Raw genomic sequence first — 15,856 nt, forward strand, 5'->3', positions numbered from 1 at the left:
CTGATTCTGGAGCATCCACTATCACACAGTCACCCCTGGGACATTAAGCTCTAATGGCTGCGAAACTGTAAATGTCACAGTGATTTGGGCCACGCTCCGAGGGAAGAGAGCCCGGTAGTGAGTGTGTTTGTGCATGTGTGTGCGTGTGTGTGTATTGTCATGTCAGTGCCACTGCCTGAGCAAAATGGATCGCAGTGAAAGGGCACTGAAGTGAAGCGGAGTAATTACAGTATGACAAAAGTAAGTAAGCACACACACACACACACACACACACGCTTTCCCATACATTGGCTGCACACCCAAACACATCAATTATACTGTACACACACAAACTTGACGTACATTTGTCTGTACGCTATAGCTTTGCGTGCAAGGCCTGTGGGTCACCACTGTGGTCAAACAGACAAGTGTAATTGACCATCCACCATCCTCACAAGTTAATGATCCATGTGGAATAGATGTAAATAAAGAAATAGTCAGGGAAGAGATGAGGCGAGTTATTTATTTATTAGTAAAAGTAATGCTATTATAGTAATATATTGTTTTTAGCAGTAATGCAGTTATATAATGAGTTACATGCAGGATTTCAGTAATATTATTACAATTACTATGTCAAGTAACCTGCATTACCACCAACATTAGCACAAGAAAATTGTGTTGATGTTTTTTTAAAGAACTCATCCACACCAGACTAATTTCGTGTTGCTGAAATTCGAAGGCCACAGAGTCAGAGTCAGACTACATTTTCGAGATGGGTATACTCCCATTACTTTCAGTTCAAGATAAGGACAAGAACAACACAGTCAAGTGTAATCTATAAGAAAGGAAGCAGCACAAACTCTCTACATCAACAAATAATCGTTCTATTCTGTTCTAAAATGTTCTATGTCGGCAATGAAAGCAAAGGCTTAGGCTACTACCTGAGTGCTGCTTTTACACATCATAGAAAACGCCAACCAAAAAGAGAGGATGGGTTGTCGTGCTTACTGTTTCAAGCCTACATCATTAGGTCGTAACATATCGCCCCCCACTGGATTTATAATGAACTACAATAAACCTGATGTGTTAAGAAACGTTACCCTCTTCCGTTTTAGAATACCTGGTCGTACTTATGTGGTTATTTTGGTGAAAGTAACACGAAAATAGTGTAATAAGTAACATAATGTATTACTGTACAGAGAAAGTGATATTGTAAAGTAATAGGGATGGGTATCGGTACTCGATACCTTTAAAGTATTGACCGAAATAAATCAATACCAAGTAGTATTGAAACGTCTCCCGTCAAACAATACTTGCCATTGATCCTATTTGTACCCAGAGCTAGAAAATATGACTATTTGTATGGACTTGCTCACAGTCAGTGGAGAAGTGGTGGCATTTCATGCAATTTAATGCTTCTATTCATATGATGAATGAAGTACTGAATTGGTATCAGTATGACTTTAAGGGTACTTGGATTGGTACTGGTATCTTAATATTTTAAACAATGCCCAGCCCTATAAAGTAATATAAAATAAATTACATTTTTAAGGTAACTTGTCCAAAACAGTTTTTTGGACGGCACTTGAAAATTTGAGAACCTGTCCTTTAACTGGGACAAACGAGGCTTAATGCGAGCAAACATATCGACCTTGAGGCTCAATGTGGAACCAGAACTCTAATGGACTGAATCACTATCATGCAATCTGCACTTGTGTGATTAAGCCGTGTAATATATTACATATATAATATATAATAATATATTTCATTTACATAAGGATAGCTTTAGTGGGGCTCTGCTTCTTAGTTCTTAGTGGAAGACAAGAAACTGACCTAAGGGAGCTATAGATAAACCAACCTATAGACAGACGCGCGCGCACACACACACACATGCACACACACATACACCTACACACACACACACACACACACTCATTGCACAGCCTGGGATGAGAGGCCAACGGACATATCATGACTCTTATATAAGCTTCCCGCCCCCTGAGGTATTTATATCCCTCGTTTTTTATCTATAATAAGACATCTCTTCTCTTCTTTTTCTTTTTTCTCTCTCGCTCCCTCACCAGTCTCCTCAGTCCTGCTGCGGGAAAATCTTGATTAGTGTCCTGATGATTTGACAGAGAGCGATCGAGATAAAGATACAGAGACAGAGGGAGAGAGAGTGGGGGGAAAGAAAAAAGACGAGAAAGATGTATTTATGTGTGTGTTTGAGTGTGTGTGTGTGTGTGTGTGTGTGTGTGTGTGTGTGTGTGTGTGTGTGTGTGTGTGTGTGTGTGTGTGTGCGTGTGAATTATTGACAATAGCTGTGATTCCACGCGGGCTAATTTTGACAGTCAACTGATCTGACACTCTACATGTTTTTTGTCCCTTGAAAAGTTTGGGTGTGTGTGTGTGTGTGTGTGTGTGTGTGTGTGTGTGTGTGTGTGTGTGTGTGTTTGAGATAAGGCCAGCGGTCAGTCTGGTGTGTGTCAATGCCACCTGCGTTCCAAGTTAGTAACACAGCCTAAAAAGGGTATTTCTGTCAGACACCACATCCCCTGCTGTGCTAGTCAGCGACTTATCAATCTGTCTGACAAAAAAAAAAAAAAAGCTGGAAAAGAGGGGAGATGTAGTTATCACGGGAACTCGGTGCAAAGTGTGGAGGAGAAATGTGGAGAAAGAGGGAGGCAGAAGAAGAGAGACTAAAAATGATTCCCCTCGGTCTAGCAGACTGTTCTGGAAAAGAGAAAGCGGGGAACTGAAGAAAAAACCTTGAATATGTGAATATGTATGGAAAAACTGTGCTAGGGAGTAGATTGTGAGAAAGTGAGCGAAAGCAGAGAGGTGAAGGAGAAAGGAGAAAGTCTGAGGCATTGACTATGACGTGGGACAGATGCAATAAGATGTTAAAGATAACTTGATTCAGGTGCACAATAAGATTTTGCTGTGTAAGTCTATAGCTCATCCACCCCCACCCCTCCTCCTCCTCCTCCTCCTATACCCCCATCCTCCACCTCCTCCTTCCCTTTCTCCTTCTGTTGCCACTCTGTTGCAGCCAAGCTCGATTCTTCTACAATACCCTAATGAGAAAAAGCTGGTAGGAAAATCCTGGACTCAGTCCTACATAAACTTACAGCCATCTCACGGAACAGCCCGAGAAGAGGGGGGTTGCGGAGGGGGTGAGGAGGAAGAAATAGAAATCTGAAGAGAGCAAAAACAAGTCAAATTTAGAAAGTTCATCTCTTCATTCCTTTGGGTACAGTACATATGGTTATATACTGTACAGTGTATCTATCTATATTCTCCATCATTACAACTGCATATCAAATGAAAACCTTGAAGGGATCTAACCTGAGACACTTTCAATGTGTTCAAATGTTGTATTGTATGCTTTGTACATTTATTTATATAACTATTTTACTGTAACTTTATTTCCTATAGAGGAGGACATATAATGTTCAAACAGAATCTTTGCGTTGTATAATTTGTATACCGACCTAATTGGCTGTATAGATCTATTTCATTGAAGTTCCTCCTGTAGCCCAAATCCCAACCACCAACCACCCACCCAACCTGCCTCAACCAATCAAATATTCAAATATACCAACCAGTCCACCCAACTATCCAACCAACAGTCAACCACCTGCCAACCAGTTGAATAATAAACCAATCATCCACTTACCACATCAACCCGCCAACTAGTCAACCAGTCAACAACCAAACCAAACACAGCTAACCACCCAACCAATCAATCTCCTACCCATCCTGCCTCAACCAATCAAATATACAAATGTACCAACCAGTCCACCCAACTATCCAACCAACAGTCAACCACCTACCAACCAGTTAAATAATAAACCAATCATCTACACACCAAATCAACCCCCCAACCGGTCAACCGGTCAACAATACAACCAACCACAGCTAACCACCCAACCAACCAATCAACTGAGACTATCTAACCAGACCACCTCCCCCGATAAAGCAGCCGCTGAAGACAATGACAGAATTGTTTTGGTTTGGTTTTTTAATACATGTTAATCAAGAAAACAGTTTTCTGAAGCAGCAGTAATTAACTGGTGGGTTTTTATCTGCACTAATTATTCTCCCTGTACAAATAATTGATTGAAAATTAGTGACAAATTTGCTGTCTGGAGACAAACAAACACGCACGCTCGCACACACGCACACACGCACACACACACACATATGTGACTGTGCATTTTTAACCACAGACAATAAGAGAGGGGAAATACTGTAGTTGGTGGCGAAAACAAAGATTATTAGTGAGGGTAAGACGCCACACACACACACACACACACACACACACACACACACACACACACACACACACACACACACACACCACACACACACACACACACACACACACACACACACACACACACACACACGCTATGAAGTGATTTTTACAAGACAGCAGATGAGTTCTTGAAGACAGCACATCTGTAAAAGTCTCCCCTCCACCCCTCCCTTTCGATTTCACTACCTCCTGTCATCAGACCTCTCCACTGCTCCTCTTTTCTTTTTTCCCCTCTCACTTTCCGCCCTTTCCTCTGTCGGGGAGCAAGCCTGTGGTTTTTACAGGATTCACATTAATTTGTTAACTAGGCCACCAGAGTCATGGGGGTGGAAGAGCACAACACATGTCTGACAAGAGAATGAAAGCAGCAAAAAACAAGTGCGTAAAAGCTGGCTGCTGCTGTCTCAGCCTGACAGACAGTCATACACACACATACACACACACAAGGGCACGCACACACAATTTGCCATTTCTGCTCAAAGTTCCTCACACACACACACACAATAAACTCATCTAAATTTGCATGTCAATCCATCAAAATGTGAGTACAAATCTGGCTCAAAAAACAAATTTATAGACTTACAAAGAGGCCCACACAAACAAACAAACACACACACACACACACACACACACACACACACACACACACACACACACACACACACACACACACACACACACACACACACACACACACACACACACACACACACACACACACACACACACACACACACACGGTGAGAGTGCTTCCTGCTGCTGTCTGGCAGCCTACAGTGGTGGTTTGCCCCTGAATCACTGTGGTCGAAGTCTCACCGGGTGTGTATCAGGTTAGCCAATCCTCCCCTGCCAACACACAAACACACACGCACGCACGCACACACACATGCACACACACACACACAGGCAGCTGCCAGGCCCAGCACACACAGTACCAAAGCTTTTACATGCACTTAAGTAACCAGGTTACTTAGAGAAACCAGGTTAGACAGGTAATCAGAGTAATCATTGTGTGTAAACTCAATGACTTTTATCAGAGAACATAGAGGTCTATAGAGGTTCATTGATAATCTGAAGATGCTTTGTTCAGATTCAGTCTATTCTCAATGTTTAGATTGGGTTGCTAAAGCTTTTCACTGCATGCAAATGTGTGAAAGGTGATGTGATTTGTATTAGTGTGTACAGCTTTATTATAGATGAAGTCTGACTTTCTGTAGGTGTTACTCTATCTTTCATCTGCCTTTGCAGTTATTCTTCTACAGTAAATTATCATAAAAATTCAGTATTCACATAAGGTCATGGCCAACAAACAAATAAAGACTTGTTGTTAATAAAGACCAATAAGAAAACATTAAGGGAGTTGAATCTACCTGTAACCTTCTACACTGTCTAACATGATGAACTCATAATTTACACTATATTTCCACAGCACTTATTACATCACTACAAGAGCCAATTCATACCAACTGCTGCTTTTTATTTGTAATTTTAAACAAAAAATATTAGGTTTGTTCACAAGTGATCTTCAGTCTTTCCACTTTGCTGTTTTTTCCTGAATAATCTAAGACACTCATCACTTCCTGCAGTTTTTTCCCCCTTTAAAAACCTACCAACAAAATTCTGAGGAAAGTGTGGAGTTGTTTACTGAATGTATCAACACAACACGCAAAAATTATACAACTTTATCACTATCAAACAAGGATATACACATAATACAGATAGTTTACTAATCGTGTTAATTAGATGCCTTTAAACCAATAGAAATCAGACTTAAAGTAAAAACAACACAAAAAATTCACCGACTGGCAAAGTAACTAAAGAATGTTAATAAAAGGCTAAATATTGAATCAAATGTTTTGATATTTATGAATTATACCACTGTATTCTGTTAAATGCTGCTTACTGTTCTCAGTGCAGAGATAGGCACAAGTGCCATGCAGCCAACAGTAGATTCCTCTTCACTGAGAGAGTAAAGGCAGAGAAAGTTTAACTTGTAATAGTTTTTCAATCCTGGAGATTCGACCTCATTGTCGGGGAAAAGTAGAGAATCAGGCAGCAGCAGAGGCTGAAATCGAAATCTTCCTCAGAGACAAAGAAAACCTTTTTGTAACAAGTGATGTGTCCTTTACAGTTGTCTTCATCAGCTTTCTCTGTCTTAACCGTGACAGGAACTATTGACTGACCACTGATATTGTCCATTAAAATCCAAAAGAGTTCAAAATAATGACACAATCTACTGTAGTTAACCCTACATATTAGTCTTTGTTACTACTTTGAACTGAATTATTAACTTTATTAACACCTTGATTACACTCAGTTTCAGTGTATCTCTTGGTTTCTTTTATTTGACTTTATTTTAAAATGAATGATTTTAACCCCTTAATTTTAACACTGGCTTAACATTAGCACTGAGATATGCAAAAGGACAGACTCACAGAGGTATTAGCATTGCTGTAGACTTTCAATTGTGTTTCTAACCACGTAGCTACTATAATAAAGACTCTTCCATCCATTCCCTCTCTTCTGGACCGTAAACGTTCAGTTGTGTTTGCTTCAGTTTGGTGGCGACACTGAGGCTGAAAATCTATAGTGACAACTGAATAGATCTGTGACATATAGAAACCTTTCAGTGTTTTAAACAGCCTTCAATACACCATAGGGGGCTTCTGCACAAGTTAATCTATATTGAAACATTTTCCATCATTCTGTCAAAGACTTCCTTAAGGGGCAATCAATTTGTAACAACTGGTAGTAGCAATATGCAAAAAGATGCTACGTGCACCTGTTTTTTTGTGCAAAATAGATGTGATTTCACAAGGCTGAACAAGACTCTAATGTTGCTTTTGCAAAATGGAATAATGCATCACCTTCTGTGGACCGGAGGAATGTTTTTTCCCAGGAAATACCTACTAGACACCAGGTGCACGGAAGTGCAGAATCTAAAAGCTTTAATGAGCTGACTGTATAGGTTTAATCTATGGAGCTGTAGCAATCAGAGTAGAGAGAAGCAAATAAGTAGCAGGCTGAGCACGAAGAAGGGTTTTCTTTGTGTTCAGTCTGTTTGCAGTTTAATAGCTTAAACAAAGCTCCTCATTAAGAGCAGACCTCATACTGAGTCGTCTACTCACACCTTACTGCAGCCCGAGTCCTTCCTCGGCCCCGCTCCCTCTGGCTCTGCCATGCCATCACTTTCTGATTGTCAGTCCTGTTATTCGTCAATAATTGCCGCTTTCAGGGTGGCGGAGGCTGAGTCGCTGAATTTCGAACACATCTTGTAGAGTGTCAGAAGTTTGTCATTGCCAGTAAACTAATCTATCAGTGTTATCCGTGAATCGGCGCTTGGATTTGGTTCAACGCATTATGCTAAAAGAACCTTGACTTTCTTCAAACAACCTTGGTGCCTGTGTGTGTGGGAGTGTGGGTTTAAGCTTCTGAATAATACCGGCAACAAAACATCAATTCAATTATTCGGGTAAATATTGCAATTGATCTTTGGATTGGATATGATAAACGCTCACTTACTTCCTTCTGTCATAGCCAAGAGCAAAAAGCTCAGAGACTAACGGCGATAAATCTCTAAATCCTGAGCGTAACAAAGAACTTCTAGCACAATATCTTCGCTGTACACCCGCACACACACATACACACACACACATGCCTACTACCAGCTACAGTCAGCACTGAATGTTTTTGAGCGTAGATGTGTTTTCATTAGGGTTCTTTGGACGGCGGGTTATGTAAGTTCTTATTGTACCACTTAGCTTCCATTTTAAAAAGAAATGTGCAAAACTAGAGAAAAATTTCAACAAATATAACAGCCAGCTTAAGGAAAGACGTCATGGGATTCATATTGGCTGTACCCATTTTCCCCTCCGTGACCTCTCAGCTTCTCAGCTTCTTAATGATCTCCTAGTATGCCTTCTTTTCACAAAGAGAATGCGCCTGAGAATAGCAGAGTAAGAGGTGTTCCAAGTAAGAAAAGCAAACCACAACGGGAGATCGAATTGCATTCCTGTCTATAGAAAGTGGTCTCTGCTTTTTCTAAGATGGATTTTTACTTTTGTGATTGGTGCGAAATGTCAGTAACAGCCCTCACTGTTTGATTCTACTGAAAAGATGCTTACCATTGATGTTCAAGATATCTAGATTCTTTACTTAAAGCTTCACCAATCAGTATTTTCAACCCTAACCCTAACCCTGATTGTTGTGATCAGCCCTATTGAGTATTTTAGTGTCTTTCAGCTCATTTATTCGGTTTTGCGACCCCACAACTTTAATGTTTTACTTTGTTCTCTCCTCTCTCTGCAAAGTTAGTTCCGAGCAACACCAGGCAGCTGATTTCAAAGATTAAACTCAATTTATGATACCAATGCCAACCGACACGCAGACAAAGTTGCCAACTAGCTGGTAAACAAAGCGGAATGTCTTGATATTTTCTTCAGGAGATGGTGGAGACCAAAATAGAGCTAAAAGGAGACTGAATGTTCGTCGTACATTCGTCAAGTTGCTTGAAACAAAATAAGAAAGTAATCATAGTGTTGCTCTGTGTATGCTGAGTGTGTAGATGTGCTGTAATAAGCCTCCAATCCTACACTCTCTCCATACTAATTTTCTACTTGACTGATCAACAACTCATCAAACCCCAGCATTGATCGGCCAACAATTTCTGCTGTACACTCAGAGTTGCCTGAACGCTGCCAGCTGACCCATCCATTTGACTAGCTGTGTTTTACATAAAAAAGCTTTTAAAAATCTTAGCTAGGAAAATGTTCAATCCACAAGTTAAAGTTACATTTTAGTACGATTGTGTGTGCGCCTCTAAATATACACACAGACACACAGACATATCCCTCGTGGCGAGCACTTCGCATGCAAAATGCATGCAATTCACATCACATGCTCAGCTGGATACATGAATCACTGACTAAAGTCCCCCCTCACACACACATACTAATGTCAGATCATGGGCACTTTTAGGGACATGACATGGACTTACATTCATTTCCTTGAGACTTACCCTTAGCCTTAACCTAAACCTAACCTTAACCACAGACTCAGAGATCAGTATTTTGCCATTTGGGGACATGGCTTTTGTCTTCAATTGGAGAAGCTGTTCAACTGGTCCTAATGTGTCCCCAAAAGTAGTCTATGACAGAACAAGCACACACAGGCTTACTTAAATCACTTTTGGGGTATTTACATAGATTTACATTCATTTCCTGGAGAACCGTAACCACTGTCCCCACTGTTTACTAACTGGGAAAATGGCTTTTGTCCCACATTGGACAAGCCGTCCCCCAATCAACTGGTCTGAAGTCCCTTAAAGTGACTTAAGTCATACCTCCCCCCCTCCATACACACACACACACACACACACACACACACACACACACACACACACACGCATACACAAGCATACACTAAAAAGAGCCTTGCATGGTTAAGTAAATGAATACTTCATCAAACGTAATCTTTCAATGCATAAGCAGAGTTCATGTCAACGTTCCCGTCAGATAAAGGAAGCACGCAGATACAGTTCATTAAGAGTAGATGAAAAATGCACACACACACACACACACACACACACACACACACACACACACACACACACACACACACACACACACACACACACACACACACACACACACACACACACACACACACACACACACACACACACACACACAGACATAGAGACACATGATCTCGCACACAACTATGACAGAAGTTCTCATAGAATTCACAATGAGGATCAAACTCTCAAACTGAAGCAAAAAAAAAAGTTGGAAACGTCTGAAATCTTCCAAAGAACCAGAGGGGGAAGGTGGGGTGGAAAGGGGGGGTGAGAGGGGGAGCAGAGGGAGAAAAATATGAAAGTCAAGTTTTGGCGGGTGCAGGCCTACTTTTTCACCTCTTAAAAAATGCTCTCTGAAATCCCACTCGGCTTTTCCAACTGAGCCTCGCTTTTCTTTTTTTTTATTCCCCCCCATCCCCACCCCTTTTTCCCCCCCTGTTCTCTGACTTCTTTTCTTCTTCTTCTTCTTCTTCTACTGGTTTTTGGAGGCCGTCAGTGATGGCACATGCACCCCTCCTCGCTCTCCAGCCAACGTGAGGCTTTTAACTCCAGAGAGGAGGAGGAGTAGGAAAATAAAAAATAAAATAAAAAGTCCGGGAGAATGGAGAAGCAGAGGAGGAGAGGGAGGAGGGAGGGATGGGAGGGGGGGGATGACGGGAGGGCAGGAGACATTTTCTGCTGATTAAGTAAGTGTTTGCTTCGGCTTCCATTATTTGACAGATGCATCAGAGCGACGAGCAACAAATGTGAAAGCCCCCCCCACCCCGTCTTTCTTTTTGTTTTTTTGTTGTTGCCGAAAACGAGAGAGCGAAACAGAAGGATAAAAACAAATCGGTAGCATATTTTCAGCGAAATCCCTTCCACTCCCTCGAGCGCGAGAAGGTTTTTGTCGGCCTTCCAGTGAGGCTATTTCGACGCGATGACAAACACCTTAGCCTGGCCAGGTGTCCTCCCTCACTGTTCTGGGGCCATGTAATCCTCTGCTTAAATCAGTGTGAGCAAAGGATAGAGAGAAAGAGAGAGAGAGAGAGAGAGAGAAAGAGAGAGTGAGTGCTGGGCACGTTTCCCAAACTTCCCCTCCTCCTCCTCCGTCTTGGCACAGCATCCAACTCCCCGCCAGAGAGGAGACACCTACGGGAGTCCTGTGGAAGTGTGTGTGTGTGTGTGTGCTGCTTACACAACCTCACTCACTCACTCTCACAGGCTTCACACACACACACACACACACACACACACACACAAAAGCTCTCTCTCTCTCTCTCTCTCTCTCTATCGTACACAGATTCTGCAGGAATCATTAGCAAAACCAGCGGAGGGAATTTCACACAGGCAATGTGCCGGGCAAAACATCACTCAGAGCGTACACCCCAGGGGTCTTCAATTAGACTCTAAATACCTCAGCGAGTATCCAGGGGTCCTAATTACTTCGGACTGTTGAAAATGGCCACGGGCCGCCTGAGGCCGAGGGGCTTACCGAGGATATGCCTGTTTAGAATAGATTCTGGCCCTGAGATCAGTCGGGTTTTCCTGTGTTGTCGGTCTACACGCGGTGTCAGACAGAGGAAGCGGTCTCTGTGCATCAGAGCCGAGGCAGAGCTGGCTGCCGCTCATGGTGTGTTTGCTTGTGCTGGTGTATTTATAGCAGGAATAGGAGAGACCGCTTGCTGGATTAATTCTCGAACTGGAGAGCAGAGAGAGAGAAAGAGAAAGAAAAAAGAAAGAGAGAGACAGTGTGAAAGAGAGAGGCGGTGGCAGAGGAGGGCATGGATCAAGAGAGGAAGAGTTAAAAATATAGCAGGAGATACATTTGCTCTCTGGATACCAAAGCATGAGTGTACACACACACACACACACACACACACACACACACACACACACACACACACACACACACACACACACAAGCAGATCGATGCCAGTAATGTTACAATGCAACACAGAAGCACTGACCTTTACCTAAATCGGTACAGATACACATTAAAGGGCAAACGAGAAGACAGAGGAGGTCTTAATAAAATCCTTAAAGCGCTAGAGGTGCTGGTCCACACACACACACACACACACACACACATACTGTACACACATACACACTCTCACACAAACACACACACACACATATAGAAGAACATTCAAACACCATCAAAAATCCGCCCGGCAGTCATCTCAACGCTTTCATAAATCCTCATTGCATTTCAAAGCACGCTCAGTGAGTGAAACTGTCATACATAACCCACATCAAACCACGAAGCCAATGTGATTGAGAAGAATTACAGTAGCTGCCATTTGAAAGAGAAACCCTTCATGTCAGATAGGACTTTTTCAGCTGGTGAAAACTCCACAATGATCTGGATTCAGTACAAATCAACTGTGCTGCACCCAGAACTGCATTCGTAACATACATGAATCCATTCCAATAATCTATGACGTGTTTCTTAGTACATCCACGGTTGACGCAATGGGCTTCATCTACAGGTCAGCGTTAGTATGTGTGCTAAGACACATTATGTGTTGTATTGTGTAAGAAAATCAAATCACACCTAATGGAAGTTGTGAAATACATCACGAAGAGTATAAAAGAAGTTGTGAGAACCTGTCAAGATCTCAGAAAGACATGCAACTGGATCGTTGAAGGCAGAAATCCCAGGGTGAGGTTTTTTTGGAATGCATTATTGGCATAATGGAGTTGGCTGATTCTTATTGGAGGTTAAACAATTAGCTGATTTATCAATTGACAGAAAAAGAAGAAGAAGAAGAAGAAGAGGGAGCGACTCGATCGATCATTTACGTCGTTTTTCAAGCATTATATCGATGTTTTACTGACTTTCTTCGACTTGTGTGATAGCGAATTGAATCTCCTTGGATGTTGGAACGTTGGTTGGAGACAACATTGAATCTGTGATGAGCTATTTTTCACCTTTTCGCTGACATGTTACAGTCCAACCAGCCAATTCATCTCACCATTTTACAATTATGAAAAAATACCTGAAACAACGAAATGCCTAAATGCAGGGGCTCCGCTAGGGGATTTTGGACCCCGTGAAAAGATATAACATTGGGCCCCACCACCACCACACACAAGTCACGCCAACCATGCGCAATTTCTGTAACCACACCGTGACATGTGAAGACTTGCAATTCTCTTATAGTCCAATACTAACTGAACAATATTTACTGATATTGAGCTGTGATAATATAACACTGTAGATTTTTTTAGGGCCCCTGTCAGTCATGGGCCCTTCACTTTTCACCCCCTTATGGCGCCCCCTGTCGAAATGATCGTACATGTAGAGATTTTTTAAACCTATCGACCAACCCTCACACAAAAGGCTAAATTACATTGCAAATTTGACAATCCTCATACACCCTGCAACACTGTACAACTTAGGAGTTATATAACTAAATATACATTAAATAGTTTTGATACCTTTGTGCAAATTTTGGGTAGCTAAATAATAACGAAATTCAATCGTCTTCCTGCAGACATCTTTGATTGGATTCTTGACTCAACTTCATCAACTTCTAAATCTAACTGATGACAATAATCAACTTGGCTGCCACATGATGCATCTTACTATATAAATATTCTTAAAAACACGATGAGGTACAATTATAGAATCACTTCATAACACCCAGTTCCACCCAACCACCCAAACTGGAATCCCTTCTGAGAAATGATCCACTTAAAGACATCCTCCCTAGCTACTTTCACTCACAGACACTATGATAAAGGGTCACGGGGGCAAACTTTTGTCAAACGGGAACATGCGGCTCTAATGTGAGGGTCCCAGTGGGTTGGGAAGTTCTGTGAAATAAAAATGCCTGAGAACCCCCTTGGACTCGGATAATAGTATCAAGGATCGTCTTTGCTCCCTTCAGAAAAACCACAGGGGAGTCATGTGCCCCCGCTGCTAAAAACGTCTATTTGTAAGACCTTTAAGAGATTTGACATTTGCAGACATGGAAATCAGCTGTGATCGCTGGGAGACACAGTCAAGAAGGGACTGAGGAGAGGGGGACAATGGTAGAAAGAAAGAAAAACAGTAAAGAGTGAGCAAGTGTGAGAGGCATTGACGATGTTCCTGCAAGGGGGGGAAGAGAGACACAAGGCTGATTTAACGTCTCAATTAAAGCGATGACAAATGAGGGAACTATGAAGAGGGGCGCGTTAGGATTTAAAGCAGGTGGGATGGAGGGAGGGAGAGTAGCAGCAATCCCTGTCACATCCAACTACCAAAACCTCACACACACACACACACACACACACACATGTGCACAAAGCAACACACATCCTGAGGTGTGTCATATATATATATAATTTCCCCCCACACACACAGAGAGGGAGAAAGACAGACAGGGAGCAGCAGAAAAGAAATTCTCCAGTGCCTCCTTTCCCCTTCCTCTCCAAAGAATTGAATCAGTGCAGGTGTGTACACTTATGAATCAATAGTACACTTCAGTGGCAGGAATGATTCAATAAGGCCCTGTGACTTGAATAGACTCCACCCTAGAAGCTGCTTTTTCACCCCCCAAGGAACACAACAAAAGGCCAGTGCTCGATAAAACAGCTACTCCAGGTGTGTATCAATAAACTAATTATATCACCAGTCCCCCCCCACACACACACACACACACACGCACTCCTTGTCAACTGCAAATCTCGCTGACGCCCAGTCATGTGAGGTCGATTGATTTCCATCACTCGCGGTCATTATGAATAATGGGAGCAAAGCAAGCAAACACCAGCTCAGAGGAATCAGAGCATGACATGGGAGTGCTGGAGCTGGTGAGCATGGACTTGAGAAGGGTGGGAGATTTAGGGGAGGGAGACAAAACACACACGTAGTGACAGGTGACTGTGAAGGCAGCTACAGAGGGGCCAACACATGCGTTTAAGTCACAAATACGCACAATCTCAGATCTTTTTGCTTGTATAGGTCATAAAGCATGTTTCACTGGTTACCCACTGCTTTTATGAGACAGTCTGTGTATCAACACACACACACACACACACACACACACACACACACACACACACACACACACACACACACACACACACACACACACACACACACACACACACACACACACTGTCTAAGCAGTCATAATCAGGTGGATTGTAGTGTGTCGCTAACCCGTGAGGTCATCTGGAGAAGCCGTGCAGACAAACAGGTGTTTCTTACCTGCCACAGGTGGAGGCCCGCGCATGTGCGCATGAGCAGCTGTCAGCACTCCTGTCTCATAAGTTTAAAAGAATAAAAGGATATGGGTTGCAGACCATCTTGAGACACCAGCTCCGAGGCCGGGTGGTTTGTTTCAGGTAGAAGAAGACCACGGGGGCCAGGGTGGGGTAGGGCAGGTTCTCATCACCGGACGCTGATGCTTCCTCCCCGGCTGTAGAGATCCCATCGGGCGCCGGGGACGCGGGTTCCACCACCACCTCGCCGCGCTCCCCGCCTCCTGTCCCGACCCCGGACAGGTCGTTGAGTCGGATGAAAGTCCTCGGCAGAGAGGAGCGACCCTCCGAGCCCCTGGCGTCAGGGACCCCGGAGAGATTTCGCCCATCCTCGGCCATCATTCACCTCCTGCTGGCACAGACGACCATAAACATATGATTAGATACAGTAAATATAGCTGATGCCACAGAAATGCACAAGTATCTGCAGCAGCTAGAGCAGAGCGCATTATGGGAGCAACCCGATTATTAAGATTGAAGAAAATATGGAAATATAAATGTGCTGAAATTGATTTGGGAAAAATAATCTATCAACTTTGCATACCATGAAAAACACCCTGCTGCAACACACATGCTCACAATTAAATCTAAATATTAGAAGGAGGAGGCAACCGCAGAAGGTGCTGGGTTATTTTAGGAAAAATATGCGCACATCGAAATTATGTCATAAAATTGTTTTTGAGGAATGAATAGCACACAGAATGGAATTATGGGATGGATAAAGGTGAACTAACTATATATG

The 15,856-nt window shown here is 42.6% G+C and overlaps 1 protein-coding gene across 1 annotated transcript in view; it reads right to left on the reverse strand.

The window, feature by feature from the left end:
* cacna1g (calcium channel, voltage-dependent, T type, alpha 1G subunit) overlaps positions 1-15,456 on the reverse strand; it is a 265,597-nt gene extending 250,141 nt beyond the window's left edge. Inside the window, exon 1 of the mRNA XM_062443135.1 lies at positions 15,146-15,456. Coding sequence (XP_062299119.1) covers positions 15,146-15,456 — 311 coding nt within the window. The remainder of the gene's footprint in view (positions 1-15,145) is intronic.
* Between the last annotated feature and the right edge of the window lie 400 nt (positions 15,457-15,856).

The sequence above is a fragment of the Scomber scombrus genome, chromosome 21, assembly GCF_963691925.1.
Source record: "Scomber scombrus chromosome 21, fScoSco1.1, whole genome shotgun sequence".
Taxonomy (NCBI): Eukaryota; Metazoa; Chordata; class Actinopteri; order Scombriformes; family Scombridae; genus Scomber; species Scomber scombrus.